Raw genomic sequence first — 18,798 nt, forward strand, 5'->3', positions numbered from 1 at the left:
GCTTCAAAGGTTTAACTTCTGACCAAAGTTTGCTTAATCTATGCAAGTCTCTTTTTCAGGTATAAATTGGTGTACGATTCTTTTTCTTGCATTGTCATGTTTGTATTGAAACTGTAAATGCTTTAAGTGTTTAGTTTTGCATTTATGCACTTGGATTTCAGTCACTCCTTCTATGATGCTGATTACAAGAATTAAGTATTTTCAAACTATTTATGGATTTCTCAACTGGCTGCTGAACAGCTAAAAGCATTATTTAGTGTTGGCACCAAAGTAAATCAGGAAGGGAATGAGTTGAAATGAAATCACAGGTAGAGTAGGCAAACAGTAACTATAAAGTTTCAGTTGAGACCTTTGTTAGGGAAATATGAGGACCTGGAGGAATACTATATCTTTCTTGAGTGACTTAAAGAGTAATGAAAATTAAATATTAAGATAAAGCTTTCCAACCTGTGGAAGAAGGAAACTCTAATTTCAGTGTTTGAGAACTACTCCTGCTCTTATTTTTAAGGCATTCTTATGTTTAAATCCTTCACTGAGAGCAGTTGATGGTTTCTTTCTATCTACCCCAGAATCAATTTGTGGTCATTTTTGTGTGTTTGATTACAAACTTCTTTATCTTCACTCTCTGTTTACTGATCTCCAGCTTCATGCTACATCCAAATTACTGTATGTGGTGCCTTTCATGTGAGATACAGTTACTTTGTTCTGTTGGTTATCATTAAAACATTCTGTGGAGGGCCAAGTCTGCATTTCTTTAATAGACCTCTGAGAAGTTTCTCATATCTGTCGTAGTTTCCAGTGCCAAGCCAGTGCTCTATTTCTCAAGACTTATGCTGTCTTTAGCAGGCCTGCATTTCTTTACATCACTATATTAGAAATGCAGCTGACTAATTATACATGGAACAACTGCTGTCAGTGGTTGCACCATACAAAGATAGCAAAAGGAAAACAAATTGGCCAGAGATGTCTGGTCAGTTAGAAAAATTGCTGTCACAGCTAAATGAAGTAAAGCCAAGCAGCAGGCAGTGCAGGGGGAGTTTAGCCAAAGCAAGCATGGCCAACCTCAGCTCTGATGCCTCAGAAGTTCAGTGCTGAGCTTGTAGCTGTTCCTAGAAGCAGCAATACTGCATAACATGGCTATGTAGTTACAAGGAGCAGTATCTTTTTTGACTTGTTGATAAAAGGAGGAGAGAAATTTAGGGCATGAGTAGCTTCTGAGCCAGAGTTTGTCTTATCTTTGCTTTTGCTGTGGCTGTAACTATGTGAGTTTTGTAATTATCACGTTAATTCTCTCACTGATTATAAACTGGATTAAGAAGAAGGTATTAAGAGTGATGGATACAGACCCAAATGCATAACTTACCTTTGTTAAATTGCATTTGTGGTTTCTGTAGCAATTGTATCTGAGTAAAACAGCATATGAAAGCTGCTGGTTTCTGAAGAGTGTCTGGAGCTCCTGTTGCAAGTCTTTAAATGCCAACACTTTTGAGTTTAATTACTTTTAACTGCAGTCTTTTTATGTCATTATTTGAGATTTCAGCTTTGAGGTTGTTGTCTGACCTGGCCTCTTCTAGTGTTTAATAGGTCTTTTAAACAATTTGTTTCTAATAATTGACAGCTTTGCAAATTTGCTAGGGATATTTCAGGAAGAAACTTTGCTTGTGTTGTGTTATAAATTGTGTTGTAAATTACTTAACCCTTAACTCATGTGTTGGAAAGGAGCAAAAATTTTTCAGGGTGCTACTGGATAAATTCGTTGTATCAGGATTGTCTCAGTGTATCTGTATGTAATCTAATATATTTGTGATCATCTTGAAGCTATGTTATACAGACTAGACTATAGTATAGCTGCACTGTAATAATAGCTTTACTGAAGGCCAAAATAGGTGGCTGTCCTGTGAACATATTCCTTCATTTAAGTGAAATACCTGTTAATAAGTTTCTTGTCTATAAACTGATTTTAGAATGTAATAATTTTATAGAATGATCTCAGCATAGCAGAATTCCATGAGCTGTTATGCATTATGTGCCTGTCTTGCAAAAGAGGGAGAAGATCATCTGCTACTTCTTGTTCCAGGCCACCTTTGGTGGTTAGTATGCTAAGAAAAGGCACAAGTGTTCACTGACATATTTGTGCTTTTCCCGCTTCTTGGTAATGTGTAGTTTTTCTGAAGAGGAACACACGAAGTCTCCAGATGCAGCCTCCTCTACCTTAAATAGTACTATTTTACTGATACTGCTACAACCCAAAGGATCAATAGCTGGGGTAATGTATCCTACTGGACGAAAACCCCAAAAGAAAGAAACTAAGCCCATTTAAGAGAGTTACATATTTTATTGTTGACTGATTAGCCTAGAATTATAGAAAAACTGTGTGCTTTTTTATTTATATAAAATTTAAGGTTTAGAAAGTATTATTTTAGTTTTCTAGAAGCTCACAGACAACTTAGATCATAAGAATTTATGAGACTTGCAGTCCCTCAACTGAGAAAGACAATGACCTGTTTGTGGAGGTGGGTTACAGTACTGTGCAGTTAGGTCAATCCCATAATTTCAGCAGGTGTTTGTATTAGAAAGGTAGAGTGAAGAGCAGACTAAATTGCAGTTATAAAGATGCCTTGTGGCACATGAAAGTCAAAGTTCAACAATGGCATGGACAAGAATATAAGAGTACTTTCATATTTATGAGTATTACTGTGTAGTGCCAGGAGAGCAATGTTAAATACACAATAAGGAGAAAATTTAAGACAGAATTTTACAGAAGAAAAGAATGTATTGTTATAAATTTGACAGAATATTGTGCCCCTAGTTCATAATTTTTACAAATTATTACTGACTCAGTGACTATTTCTTTTTGGTTTTCATGGTACCAAACTTTCTGAATACATATAAACTGAGATAATTTAAATGTGACTTGCACAGAGATTTACAGTAAATGTTGGTCTTGGTGCTTCAAAATTCTTTTTTTTTCCCCAGGAAAATAAAATTCCTAACACATGGGGCAAGTAAAGCTCTCTACTATTTCATAGAATCAGAATCATAGAATGGTTTGAATTGGAAGGGAAATTAAAATCATGTAGTTCCAACCCCTCTGCCAGGGGCAGGGACACCTTCCACTAGACCAGATTGTTCAAATCCCCATCCAACATGGCCTTGAACACTGCCAGGGATGACGAAACCACAACTATTTCTTCATGCTTTGCAGCAGGCAATGTATCTGTGAATGTTTCTAATTCATGACCCCCCATTAACTTTTATAGTATCTAGCTCCTAAGCATGTTTTCCTCATGTCTGCTTTTGAGAAAAAAATAACACTATCTGAAAATAATTTTTTTTTACACTTCTTTCACTATATTAGGTGAAACCTTAGGTAGTCACTAAGAAATCACTGTACACATTCAAAAGATGTTATGCTAACAGAACAGATTAGATTTCTACAAACTTACTATTTCTGAAGTAGATAAGGAATCAATGATTTTAGCAGGAAATAGCAAAGTTAAAGTAGCAAATTAGTTAAATGAATTATTATGTATAGTACTGCAAAATACTGAAGAGGTGTTGTATGGTAATTGCACTTCAGAATTAAGGAAATAATACAAAAGTAAGGAAAGATAGCACCTACTATTACAGCTGAAGAAGCTGGCACTCTTTTGGGCAAATGAATGTCTTTTTCACATACAAAGTACAAGTCTGTACCAATAAATTAGGTAAAGCAAAAGTTTTCTATGTTATGACCTAGCATCCTGATGACTGTAAAGCTATGGCCTCATAATTTTTTTAAGCTAGTTACTGCCAAGACTTTATTTGGTACAGTGCTTTTTCTGGTATCATGTAGTTCCCAAATGCTTTATAAAATTTATAAATTAAAATGATTGCACATCAGAAGGGAAAGGATACCCTTATGGATGACTTAGCTAAAAACATACTTCACATTTAATACAATTCATAACTATGAGGGGTGGAATGTGTAGTTGGTCGGTTTGGGGGTTTTTTCAAGAGTATGTCTGCTTTATGAGAGAATGATAGAAATCTGACAGTTCCCACTGTTAATAATTTTTGAAAATGCTATCAGTCAGAAGAAACATATTCATTACACAAGGCTTTCTCTCTAGAGTCTTTATAAAAGAAATCCAGCAATTTGACAAAAAGTTAATCAAATCTTAATATATTGTAGCCCAAAAGGTTGAATTTGAAGTGATCTCATTTTCGTATTTTATATATCTCCTTTTCTTTTGTGTACAGAGTGAAGAGAGCTTGCATTACTTGGACTAATCAATTTTGTATGATTGGTAAAATATGCAGAATCAAATGATGTTATGAACACTCAAAAAAATAAATAATTTGATGGTTCTCCCAACTTTTAATGACATTACTTATTTCACTTGTGTGCTCTTCAATGGATTTTAAAAGCTATTTTGAATTTTGATTTGGATTTTTTTGCTAAAGTGCCCTCCTAATACAGATTCTGAAGCAAATTGCAAATAATTAGCTAGCAGCTTGAGAACTAGAATGTGATGTTATCTAAGGGAGACGGAGCAGAAGCAACTGGTGAAGAAAAAACAGTAAGAAAAAAGAGTTCCATGGACTTTTTTAAAAGCCTTAATTAAAAGATAAAAATAGATGTAATTTAGAATATCTCAGGTTTTCAGATTAAAATTAGTATGTCTCAGGAAGAGGAGAGCTCGAATTGAAGTGCAACTCTGAAATGCATTTTACTGGAAAAACAAAACTCCCATCTGTGTGCTTATTCTGCTGTTTTTCTTGTCATGTGCCAAGCAATCTACTTAAGAAAATAAGTCATAGAAGGCATTTAATTAATAAGAAACAGAGCAGAGAACATTCATCAAAACATGAAAAAGATCAGACAAGGTGAAGGAAGAAAAATGCATTAAACAGTGAAAGGAACAGTGCAATGTGGAGTGTTATATTCAGCTGGGTCCCTGAGTTGGAAAGAGTAGATGATTTTGGAGCATTCTGGCTGTGTTACAGTTGGATGTAGCAGAATGTTAGTTAAAAAACAACAAACCAAACATATGAATAGAAGGAAACATTACACCTGTGGTTCTGGAAAATGCTAAAAGCTATGTGCCTGGTGCATACCAAATACACTTATCAGTGGTTTAAAGAACTACTTGTTTGTTTCATTGACAACACTGGAAAACAGGATTCTAGAATAGTAAAGAGAAAAATGTAGCATTGTATATGGTATATATTATTTACAATTTTTCCAGCTGTTAATTAGGTTTGGTGCTCCATCTCACTTTCTAAAAGATAGACAAGGTTGTAGGAAAAGACACATGAAGAGATTGTTTAAAGAGTAGATACAGGTAGACCTGGTAGTTCCTCTTGGCTGCCACAGCTTGTACTGTTAAGTAGTGCTTCTTTTGAGCTGGGTCCAAAATCCAGTTGAAGTGAGCATGTTAATTATGTTACAGTAAGGAGTAATACTGGGTTTAGTATATTAGCAAACTGAAATTGAGATTTATGCCTTAGAAAAAATGCTGAGCAGAAAGAGGTTTCTTCCAGATGATCAATTCTCTTCATCAAGGAACTACTAAATTGAAAGATGTTAGCACCGTTTTTGTAGTTGCTGTTTCCATCTGCAGAACCACACAACAGACCAATCTGGTTTCTAAAAGTAAGCTGTGTTAGGAGGATATAAATAATACATTAGAATTACTACTAGATTAATCTTTCTGGATTTAAATCTGTTAATCCATGGAATATATCCATATTTAGAATGGTGTTAACCACTGTGTGGATGTCTGTCTTATGGATTCCTTTTGTTCTGAAAGTAGCCCAACCCTTTAGTTTAAGTATAAATGTAGCATTGACTAGTGCAAGGAAACTTTTTTAATACAAATATGTGAGTAGTACTGAATTTTTGGGATGTATGCTGAAAAGTACAGTATGTGGCCCACCACAGTGGGTAACAGAATGTTATGAGGATCTCCTGGGCTTAACTTGATCCACTATTAGTGAACTATAATCTTACTTTACAATGGAGAGATGCAGCAGAACCATCTCAAGTTCAAGAGTGAGACCACTTAGCCTAAGAAAGTAAATACAGGGGGTTTTTTTGTGACTGTCTCTTGTCATGTACCCACTACGTTAGATAGGCTTGCAGCTGGGAGGTTGGAAGAACAAAGGGTAGTGGAGTTGGAGTGCAAATGCACCTACTTTCCCTTCTCCTGCTGTTCTTTGTCTTGAAGCTGGATTAGAGAGAAGAAAAAGGAGTGGGGGGGAAACAGATCAGACTTTCTGGAGGCTATGACTTCTTACACACACAAATGCAATTTAAGTGGAAAACAGAGTGGTGAGTGTCAACTCACACATATTTGGATGTTGAATTAAGAGATCAGGACTTCTGGGTGTATATGAAACACACAAGATGGATAGCATCTTTTATTTGTTTGGCTCTATGTTTTTACTTTTAAGAAAGAAGTAAGGTAAGACATTAGTAGAAAACAAAGTGCTGCCATTTCCATCATTTGCCAAAGAACTTCATCTATTTTTTTTCCCTTTGATCTAAGGAATTGTTTTAAGGACCCATCTCCCAAAGTTAGTGTAGAGCAATAATGTTTAAATTCTTTGTATTTCTGAATTTTTTGTGGTTAGTGTCAAATTTATTCAGAAAAACCCAGTTTAAATTTTGTTTCAACAGAAAATTGTGCTGAAGTGCAAACTTTTTATCAATATTAATAGCTCACCTTTCCTGATTTAGAGCCTGTTGGTGCGAGATGCGTCTTTTATGAGACATTCTAGAAGCTCCTAGGAGTTCAAGATACCTGCTAGTTTATGGGGTAGTCCTTTAGAAAAGCTTACCAATGAAACTAGATTTTTGTCATAACAAATAACAAAACAAAATAACAAAATTAAAAGAAGGTATGAATTATGTGTCTGTCTGCAGGGTTCCTACTAGTGACTTTGTATAGACTCTCTGAACAGACTTTGTATAGACTCTGAGAATGGTGGATGAGCACAGTGTATTTGTGACTGAATCAGAACTTTTCAGGAATTATGTTTTGCTTTTACCAAATGTGAACATCAAGGAAATGTATATGACTCACCGTGTCAGTGATATGCTATTGCAACTTAGTTTTATGAATTATATTCTGGGCAATTTGCACAGTTCTTTGTTAAAAATACTGACATAGTCAGAACCATTTGGCAGTGACAAAATATACCAGTATCTGATTACCTTTTCTGTTTAAATGATAGTGTGAGTAGGCAATATAGGTGGTGGTTTTGTGTGAGTGAAAAGGCATCCCCATACAGTTCTGGTGAGAACTGTCTACTTCTCTTGTCTCATCTGACTTCACAGTGCCCTGATTCAAAGAAGAAAAAAAGAGCAAAACTAAATACTTCTCTGTTGCTTTTTTCTGCCGCATCAGGTCAGTAGTTTACTGTAGCCAGGATAACAGTATAGCTGAAACTGTGTGATTGGAGGTAAACAGATGTTAGCTAAGAGATCAGCTGGGGTATAACATGGAACATGGCTTTATACTTAAAATTTTTGCTAACTATTCATTTGTTCCATAGTCTAGCAATCCTGCTAGAAAATGTTCTTATGTTAGACTTTTGGTTGTTTACAGTCAGACTGTTTCCTATCAGCAAATTATCTTCACTTGATGGATGTTTCTTATGATGGCTATGAAAATGTAATGGCTCTAGGTGGAAATGTATGAGATGTTACCAAGAACTGATTTGCTACAGATAGAATTAAGTTGAGGGCTAGAGAATAATCACCATGTATTGACAACCTAATTTCATAATGTGAATATAAAAAGTGATCCAGCTTTTATCTCCATAAATTTTGAAGATAGACTTTTGTATCTGCTTTTTGAGCTTTTGTAGCCGTACATATTTAATGTGTGTAATAATCCATACTTAAATTATTAGTTATTCTAACTAAGAAACTAAAATATCTAATTTGAGGTGGAGTCAGAGGGCCCACATTTTAATTTCCACTCAGTAATGCAAGAACAGTGAAATGAGCATCCTACCTAGTAGTTGTGCCTAGGTGATCTGCATGCTGATGACATTGGATAACCAAAATCTGAAAATGTGCTCAAAGATTGAGCTCAAAGTTGATTCTAGGAAAGAGTTTTTTACTTTCATGTTTCACTCCTTGCTTTTGTACTAAATTTGGCCAGAGTGGACCTGACAGTACATCATAAGCATATTAACTACAGAATTAACTACTCTCTACAAGTATTGTTGAAACTGAACCAAAATGTTGGAAGTTATTATATTTTTATCATTTGACAGCAGAAAAATTGTCCAGCCATATTTTAGAGAACTTAAATGGCCTAAGAGTCCAGTGGCATTTTAATTTTATCTCTGTAAAAAATTTTTAATGTCATGTCTAAATTTCTGAAAATTAAAAATACACTCTCAAAAAGAGAATGTGTTCTATGGATCATCATAGAATCATAGAATGCTTGGGCTTGGAAGAGACCTTAAAGTTGATTTTGAAAAGATTGCTCTCAGTAGCAGTAGCCATCATCACAGATTATTTGCAGCCTATACATTATATTACTTCTTGAGGTACATGAGGTTGCTTTTGTTAGTGAAAAATTGGAAGGAAGAACATCACATACTGGAAGGACAGGAATGACGTTAAATGTAGAACTGTACCAGTGTATAGTGTACAGTCACACTAAATACACAATGATGGTGTCTAAGAGCATAAAACCTGTAAGAGTTCCCCATAAAAACTGCAATACCATTTGTTTTAAATATTGCTAAATCCATACTAAACCATTTGATTTATAAGCAACATTTTGTTTAATAGCTTTTCTGTAGAAGTAACTTGCAGCATTGACAATGAAAGCTTTAGGGGTATTCTAGCATCTTTATTTGTTTCAGAGAATTTCAAAAGTGTTAGATGCTTTTTCAGTGTAGATGAATAATCCCTGCCTCAAGGGCATGGATTTTACTTTCAGCAATTATTCAGTGGGAGAGAACCACCAGATAGAATGGTGAAGATCGGATGAAATAAAATAAAAATCAAGTGCTCAAAAATACTCTGTGTATGGAGAAGCATATGATGACCTGATTTAATTAACAAAATTAGGAATAAATAGCGTATACGTTACTCACTGTCTCTGAAATAGGTACTATGGAGGCCAATGGTTAGATAGTTTAGGGAGGTTACAGTGGGAGAAAAAGTTTATAGAGATTTGTGTTTGACAAGTAACATGCTAAGATGAGGCTGGAAACACTGGCAGACCAGGGACTGTGAGATAAGACCAAGAGGTACCCTAATTCAAATTTAATTTTTAATTAATGCAAAACTAAGCATGTCATGTTTTCCAGGCAGTTTTTTCTATGAGAGTACTAAGTACAGCGTAGGTACTTCATCTGGAGCACTAGGAATCATGGGGTGTTTTAGGAGATGAAAATTATGAAAGACACAGATATCAGAGTGGTTTTGTTTTCTTGCATGACCATGTTACCCAATTGCAAGAATTTTCTGTTGTATATAAATACATAGGTATATAAATATGTAAGCGTATGCCTGGTGCAAACCAAAATTATCTCTGATTTGAAAGATCATAATTTTATGTGGTAGTGTTTCTCTCAGCTGCATTAAAAGGTGCTGTATTGGTTGTTTTAATATGGAACAGTACGAATTATTAATTTAGTTTAATTTGGCAGGTAAACTAGTTTTTAATTGATTATGCTATAAATGATGATACATGCTTTCACAAAGCTGTTACCTACATTTGAAATATATCAGTGAATATCTAATGTTGAGTATGCATAAATTAGTATGCTCAAAACCAAAGTATAATCTGAAACTAAATACTATCAGAAGTGCTTAAGAGGCCCTAGTTCAGGTAATAGATATCAAGTTTTAAGAGATGAGTTGTTTGCTGGCTAACTTTTGCAAATCACTTTGGAATAAGTAATTTTATTTGAAGCTTTAATTTTCATATAACCTTTGTCAGGTGGGTTCAATGGATTCACACTTAACACTAGCTATCTATAAGAACAGTTTCTCATGATAACATACATTTGTTTTGCTACACTGAAAACTGAGGCTAAAATAGGTATACTCTGGGAGAGCAGAGGTAATTACTGTATTCCCAAAAGATTTTTCCTGGATTTTTAAAATAAAATAATTTATGTATGCCTCTTTGTTCCTGACAAGATACAGTCTTTGAAAGAATAATTAATAACTTACTTAGTAATATCTGCTCTCTACCTTAAGGGCTGTGATGGGCTTCCCAGCCAGCAGCCAAACACCCACCCAGCCTCTTACTCTGTCCTCTCTCTTGCAGGTTTGGAGGGGAAATAGAAGAAGGTGAGAACATTCTTGGGTCAAGAGAGTTTAACAGGGAAGGTAAAAGCTCTGTGTGCAAGCAGAGCAAAAAGAGGGCTTTATTTTCTCCTCTCTATCAGCAGATGTCCAACCACTTCCTGGGAAGCAGAACCTAAGCACATGTTGCTTGCGCAGAGAAATGTTGTCATCACAGACATCCACCCTTCCTCTTCACCTCCCTGAGGATCTATTGCTGAGTGCTGTGGTATGGATCACCTGCCTTGACTCTATCAACTCCCAGCCTCAAGCCCAGCCCCAGCCTATGTGGAGTAGGAAAGAAAGCATTTGAGGGAAGGAAGTACTGTTCAGCAATAACCAAAACACTGGTGTGTTATCAGCACTGTTTTGACAATAAATACAAAACAAAGCCATATGTCTTTGCCATGTATCTTCATACGTAGTATGAAATTTTTTTATTGCTGTCATTGGTAATAGTTTTATAACACACCTTCCTGATTTTTGTCTGCATTTTCTCCCCAGCAGCCTCTCCAGTTCCCATCTGAGTCTGTTTCCTTGCCATTTCATACCCTGTGTATCCACTAAGTAATCCGTTGTTAAGTGACTAAAGTTGACACTGATGTACTTGATAGTTAAGACTGCACTCAGGCTTAAGCAGGACACAGTTCACTTCACTGAGTTTTTCTTTTTGGTTGTCTCTATCAGTAAAACTTTATTAATTTTGAAGATTTATCTGCAGAATGGGTACTAAGACTTCTTTTTAGTAACAAAATACTGGGTGCTACAAGATTTGAATTTGTCATGTGCACTTTAAGAATTTGTGCTAGTTGTACGCTTCACAAAGACTTTATGTTACATCTTGTGCTTGAGGGCTTTAACTTGCGTCCTCTAAGATCCGAAATGAAGTCCTAGCCTCCCATTGAGTGCACTCTGTAAGTCATAAAACAGAAAGTTTCTAGGCAAACAAGTTTCATTCTTTTTGAGATAGGCAGGTCTTTGAAGAGTGTAAAAGTGAGCTTTGCTGCTCCAAAGATGCCCTGCTTTTGCTTGAAGAACTGGCATAAATAAAACATCTAAAAATGCTCACAGTTTATCAGCTACAAACTCACATTAAGGAGGCAACCAACCCAGCACAAAAAAATTAAATGGCATGGGTTTCCTTTATGTGCTTCACTGTATTGAGTCTTTTGTCTTTGCCTGTTATATTTCCTCATTAGAAAAGAGTTTTTCTATTCTGCTAAACTAGGACATAGGATGCTGCCCACATTAAGGAGATCAAAATTAGTAGCTAACTTTGGAAAGTTTCCAAGACCTCACTTGAGAGTTCTGGGATTATGAGGGATGCTCTTGTGTGAGATCTGTTCTCTACTGAAGTCTAGTAGGATTATTTTAATAGGTTTTACAATTTTTCCCTCACTATTACACTGAATAATAAGTAGGAAATAGCGTCTTTTCCTCCTGTTAGCATAGACAATTAAAAATAAAACCATCTTTAACTGACATATTAATAGCAGTGGGGAATGTTATAAATCTGTTGAATTTTTCAAAAAGAGGATATATATTCTGATATCAAACTAGAATACAGTACTTATGTACTCTTCACATAAAAATATTGTTAAGTTGTGTGTTTCAGTTTTCTTTTTATTTTTACAAATTTCCAAACTGTTTTATATCTTCTTAATATCTGTCTTCCAAACATCCTGTCCTATTTTCAAGATGTCAGCAGTGAAATTTTTGAGATGCCTTGTCAACCAATGATTAATTACTTTGTATGTTGGCTATCACAGTTAGATCCAAGTATTCGTTATGTCGTATATTTAGGTTGGGTCAAATACATGAAGTATAGGGCACTGTATTCACTTTAGTAAATCAGTATCTTAAGCATTTTAATGAATGTGTAATGAATTTATATAGTAGTTTGTTGCAGTTTGGAGGGGTAACTGGAGGGTCACTCCCGACCGCTCTGTGAAGGTTTCCAGGGCTGAGATCACCCCCCCGCCACCCGTCCCTCGTGGCAGGGACAGGCGGCGGAGGCACCTATGCCAGGAGACAGAGACCACACAGAACGCAGGGAGTCCAGCAGTGAAGAGAGCGAGAGAGATTTATTGATGTAACAATGGCTTAAGTACCTTTTGGAGGGATCACAGGGTGACCAGTGAGAGTACAGGACATCTTACAAAGAACCAATGATGACAAGGGGTTAACAACCAATAGATGAGTTTCTAGTTATCTCTCAGACATTCCACAGGTACAGTGAGGGGTTTATGGGAACAAGAAGGGTTACACAAAGGTTTAAAATCACAATCTTGGACACGTGGTCAATTTAACAATATTACAAGCTCCTGCATTCTTTTTATGTAGCAGAGTTACTCCAACAGTAGTTTGTTGTTCAAGAAGTTAAACTTTTTAAATAAGGTTTATGAGTGCTAAGATAAATCCAAAGGTTCAGATTCATTTTAGACGTGAGAGGATGATCATGTTTAAAGTGGATTTTTTTTCTGGACTATTTTCTGAAAAAAATTTAACCCTTAAATAAAAGGGTTGCCTTCATCTAAGGATCACAAATCATATTTCATGGTAACATTGTCAAAAGATAAGTTACTGCTAAGATTCAGTTTTCTGTTGGTGAATGTATTGCACCAACATTAGTAGGCAGAGACAGGTGAAATAGATGTTCAGCTTGATTTTTCTATTACAGCTTCCTGAAATTCCAAAGAAAAGTTTAAACACTGATTTTTTTTTTTTTTTCTGGGAGGGTGGATTTTCATATTCTGTTTCTGAGAGGATTTGTGAGATATTTCCTTAGAATAAAAATCTGCAGTATTAAACTGTAGCAGAGAAAAATAATTGAAATATCCAGAGGCCATTATTTATACCCCTCAAGGTTTTCATAGGAAGGTTCATGAGAAATGTTGCCACCCTAAAATTTAAAACAGCCTCACCATCTTCATAAATAACTTCTGGGGAAAATGAAGCACAGTGCAATATCCTGCTTATACAACACAGAAAATTCACGTCTTGCATAAAATAAAGTTTGAATGTTTTAATACCTGTTCAGGGATTGTAGTGTGCTCTGTGTGAAATGAAATATTTATGGAAATGTATATGAAATTACTAATGATTACTGAAAGATGCATGCATGCATACAAAATTTTCTACTTATAATATGAAATTAAAAATTAGCAATCATTTATTTCTGTTCTGTTTATCAGACAGATAAGATTTGGATAACAGTAGTTTAATGAAGTATCTGTAAAGATACTATCAGAATACTGACAGCTGACCCCTTTGAATACATCCATGTTCAGTACTGAAGCATCGAACAGTTACATTTGAGGAAAAAAAACTTTTACAGAATTTGGTTGACTTTGGATATGACTGAATAAAATACCAAATAAAGAATGTAGTGCTTATTGCTGATAGCTGCCAGTAAAGAACCATAGTTTATAATGAAATTTCTGATAAATTTTCAATAAAGTGTCATAAAGAAAAAGACTTAAGAAGAGACTGGTTAATAAAATTGAGCATCCAGATATTATTTGTCAGGAAAAATAATACACAGAACACTTGGACTGCATTTTGTCACTGGTCCACCTGGATCATATTTTTAAACAGCGCAGGTCCAGATTTCAATGCCAGTCTCCAAAGAATCCATGAAAAGAATGAAAAACAGGGACTATTTTTTCTATTGGTGAATGAAGATATCTGAAACACATTTGGATCTTGGTTCATTGTTTTAATTTTGCATTACAAGGTCTACTTTCTCCTTCAAGAAAAACAAGGACTGGTTTGATGAAAACAATCATGAGATCCAGGAATTGTTGAGTAAGAAGAGAACTGCTCACCAAGCCCACCTTGCTCAGCTGTCTTGTCCTATAAGAAAAGCAGCCTTTCAGCTCGCATGCAGAAAGCTACAACAGAAACTTCGTAACATCCAGAACAAGTGGTGGACCAATCTAGCGGAAAAAATCCAATTATGTGCAGATACAGGTGACTACAGGGGATTCTATGAGGCTCTGAAAACAGCTTACAGTCCTATACACCAGATGGCCAAATGCTTCTCACAGATAAAGTTTCCATTTTGAATCGATGGTCTGAACACTTTCAGACTCTCTTCAGTACTAGCCGTGTAGTTCAAGACTCAGCATTGCAGTGCATTTCACAACAACCCGTGAAAACTGAACTGGATACTGCCCCCACCATGGGAGAAACTCTTAAAGCAATACAGCAGGTGAAAATTGGCAAGGCAGCTGGGGTTGACGGAATCCCACCTGAAATCTGGAAGCACGGTGGCCAAGCACTCTGTGCTAAGTTTCACGAATTTGTGGTGCACTGTTGGGAACGAGGTGAACTGCCTGTTCAGACCTTCGTGACGCTGTCATCATCACCTTGTGCAAGAGGAAAGGAGATAAATCAGACTGCTTAAATTACCAAGGTATTACTCTGCTCTCCATTGCTGGTAAAATCCTTGCAAGAATTCTTTTGAACAGATTAATACCCACCATAGCAGAAGATCTTCTACCTGAAAGCCAGTGTGGTTTCCGAGCCAACAGAGGTACCACAGACATGATATTTGTTCTCAGACAACTGCAAGAGAAGTGTAGGGAACAGAACAAAGGACTCTGTGTTACCTTTGTTGATCTCACCAAGGCTTTTGATACTGTGAGCAGAAAAGGTCTGTGGCAGATTTTGGAACGTTTAGGATGTCCTCCCAAGTTCCTCAAAATGATCATCTCGCTTCATGAGGACCAGTGTGGTCAAGTCAGATATGGTGATGCACTTTCTGAGCCCTTTCCAATAGCCAATGGTGTGAAGCAAGGCTGCGTTCTCGCACCAACTTTATTCACAATCTTCTTCAACATGATGCTCCAAAGGGCCACGGCAGACCTTGATGAAGAAAACCGTATCTACATCTGATATCGTACCGATGGGAGCCTTTTCAACCTAAGGCGACTGAAGGCCCACACTAAGACCTTAAATCATCTTGTCCATGAGCTGCTTTAGGCTGATGATGTTGCCCTCGTCGCCCACACAGAAGCAGCTCTGCAGCATTTAACATCCTGCTTTGCAGAGGCTGCTGAGCTTTTTGGACTGGAAGTCAGCTTGAAGAAGACAGAAGTTTTCTATCAGCCTGCACCTCAGGAAGCCTCCCATCATCCCCATATCACCATCGGTGAAACAGAGCTCAAATCAGTCCAACAGTTTAATTACCTGGGAAGCATCATCTCCTCAGATGGTAAGATTGATGCAGAAATAGACAACAGGTTAGCTAAGGCATACAGAGCTTTCAGTAAACTCCATAAAAGAGTTTGGCAAAACAAACACCTGAAGAAAAGTACAAAGATCAGCATTTACAGAGCCGTTGTACTGTCTACTCTTTTATATGGATCTGAATCATGGGTCATTTACTGGCACCACTTGCGTCTCCCAGAACGCTTCCATTAACGTTGCCTCCGTACAATCCTAAACATCCACTGGACTGACTATGTGACCAACACGTCTGTCCTTGAACAGGCAGCAGTCACAAGCATTGAGGCCATGCTGCTGAGAACACAGCTGCGCTGGGCAGGGCACGTCTCCAGGATGCAGGACTGCTGCCTCCCTAAGATCTTGCTCCATGGGGAACTTGCCACTGGCTGCTGCAAGAGAGGAGCCCCGAAGAGGAGATACAAGGACTGCCTGAAACAATCCCTCAGCCTTGGCCATATTGATCACCACCATTGGTCTGCCCTGGCCTCCAATCAGGAGGCCTGGAGACACACCATCTATAACGCTGCTGCTGCTTTTGCGAACACACGCAGGATCACTCTTGAGGAGAAAAGACAACGCAGAAAGAATCGCGTCTTATCGATATCACCTAGGGAGTCTTTCTGCTGTGCCTTCTGCAACCAAACTTGTCTATCTCTCACTGGCCTTTTTAGCCATCAGTGCGCTTGCAGTAAGTATGGGTAGAGCCCTTCTCAAATCTCCATTCGCGAAGTCTAGCCATGATGATAATGATGATGACAAGGTCTACTACAGATGGATTACAAACTGTCCTGAATCAGATTATGATGTTATCAAAATGGAAGAATCTTGCTTTTTCTTGTTGTTAAGGGCACCTAGAGTCTTAAGATTAAATAATTTTTTACTTTTAAAATTGGCCTTTACAACTTAGTGAAAATCTCTAGGAAAGCAATACAAGTTCTGTAGGAAATCAAACATATTTGGACTTGTAAGTTTGTAGTAATGCAAAATATAACATAATATTCCTGATTTTTGTTTAAGTAGAAAGAGATATTTATGTATTTTGGTGATTTGTTTGCATTTTTAAGGAAAAACTATTTGATTTTTTTTCAAGTCATCCTGAACTGCATAAGAAGTGAATTGAAATATTTTATTCTGATGATATAAGGATTATTCCATAGTGACCTTAGGAGGTATAAAAAATTAAGCAGCAATGATGTAATCTGATTACCTTTATCCTAAGTTTCTCGTATATTCTTCTTTGCAACGCTTTGCTTGTCTTTATTTTCCTTCAGTGCAAGTGAATGCTGTGCTCTAAACACTGTTTAGTGATGGAGTCTATTTAAGTAATTAATATTTAAATTGATCTTAAGAAATTCAGCCAAGTCACTTTAAATAGGTGACCTGGTTGTTCCAAGCAAGATGATTACCCAGTTGCTCCATCTAGGTAAGGAAACTTTTGAAAACTGGGGCAGTCTTTTAGTTGTCTAAATATAACTTTAGGTTCCTAATTTTAGGGCAACTTGTTTTAAAGCAATTCATCTCACTAGGTTCATCTTGCTTTTACTGTAATATCTCACTAACTGTACCTCTCTTATGGAAACAAATGATACTTGCAGATTCATAACTCTTGATTTTGGGGTGAGAAGTAGAAGCAATGTAAGGGACACAGTGGGAACCCAAGGATGTCACATTCCACATGTGTCCAGCTGAAGGGGCAGAGTTGGGCATACCATAATGTGCATCCTGGTGAATACAGGTAAAGGCAGAGTTAATTTATCTGGATTAAATACCTCCTTTGAGTCACAGGTGTTATGAATCATAACTAAATTCTCATCCATCTGATGAATACAAGGCAAGAACTCTGTGACTTCTGTCCCAGCCTGTTGTTGGAAACCTGTGTTATTGTTTTATTAATAAAATTTGAGAGAACATGTAGCCACCATAGCTAGTGACTGAAAGGGAGGTCATGGTTACATAATACTACTGAGGAATTAATGGGAAAATTATTTAAAGACATTTTTGAAAAAGCCTGTTCTGAGAGTTCAGTTCAGCAAACTCATCTTTCTGTCCTAAAGACTAAAAAGTCTTCTGTAACTGTATCTAGCAGTCAAGAACTCAGTGTAACTCTCATTGTGTTAAATTTTGGCTAGTTGTTAGCAGACAAATCATTGGAGTTACTATAGATTGTATGAGTTAATGTATGTAACTTGGAGCTGGCAAATCCCCGGAGCAATGACACTGGTAAGAAACTTAAAATCTGTACACCAATCTTACTATTTTAGAAAGCTGTGTTCTACAAGTAGAGATATACTGAGTTATAAACAATTTGTAAATGCTGTTCAGAACAGGAGTGAATTTCTATCTCTGACCAGCACTCTTCCATGTCATCTACTCTACTTTCTGCTGTATAGTGCTGGGGAAAAGACCCACATTAATGATAAGAGTACACATTCTTCACGAAGTGTCTTTGGTATGATGTTAACTTGGATTGTTTCACACATCACAGTAATTTGCCTTAGATTTATACTGAATTACAAGAGTATTTCAGATGCCTTCTTTCCTGTACTATATTCACACAAAGCTGCCAAAATATAGAACTCTTTCAGACATCCTTGTACAGGCATTTTGTTATGAGTATTTTCCCTGAAAGTAATAGTATATACATACATGTAAAGCCTAGAAGTAGAATGAAAAAAGAAACACATGCAATTGTCTGTTATTTCAGTGCTCCAGATCTCTTCGCTAAACTTAAAAAATACGCTGGTTTTGCAGGTATAACATTGATGTTTGAGGAAAAACATTTTATTGATTCTACAGCTCTTTATGTGTGTAAATTAAGAGGACTTTGTCGTTTTGCATAAACCGCAAGTACTGGGTTGTACTAGAAAGCAGTTGTAGTCTCGTTGTACTAGAGAGGAGGACTCTTCAAGTGTAGATAGCAACTGTTTTGCTCTAACAGAAAGCAATATTTGTGCTTGCAGTTCATTTACTTCTTCAGGACTACGATTTAACCTTCTAGTTCAAATATGTCCGAAAAACTCAGCAAAATGTTTAGCACAGGTTACTGCAAGTCCTATATTGTTTCAGTTTCCAAAACGCAAAGGAGATCTGCAATACCAGAAAGAGAAAGAATGTTCTCCTTTTCTTTCTCACAACTTCTGGGAAAAAAAATAATAAAGTGTGTGTGTGGGGGGGGAAATGTTTTCTCTGCATGGAATTCACACCAGAAGGACCAACAGAATCTTTTATCTGTCTTCTAGGCATCGTATCAAGGCTCTAAG

The 18,798-nt window shown here is 36.6% G+C and overlaps 1 protein-coding gene across 1 annotated transcript in view; it reads left to right on the plus strand.

The window, feature by feature from the left end:
• Positions 1-18,798, plus strand: part of RNF180 (ring finger protein 180) — a 45,611-nt gene that overhangs the window by 14,666 nt on the left and 12,147 nt on the right. Inside the window, 1 exon segment of the mRNA XM_050329824.1 lies at positions 10,572-10,656. Coding sequence (XP_050185781.1) covers positions 10,572-10,656 — 85 coding nt within the window.

The sequence above is a fragment of the Myiozetetes cayanensis genome, unplaced genomic scaffold (genome assembly GCF_022539395.1).
Source record: "Myiozetetes cayanensis isolate MyiCay16 unplaced genomic scaffold, myiCay2020 scf4, whole genome shotgun sequence".
Lineage (NCBI taxonomy): Eukaryota > Metazoa > Chordata > Aves > Passeriformes > Tyrannidae > Myiozetetes > Myiozetetes cayanensis.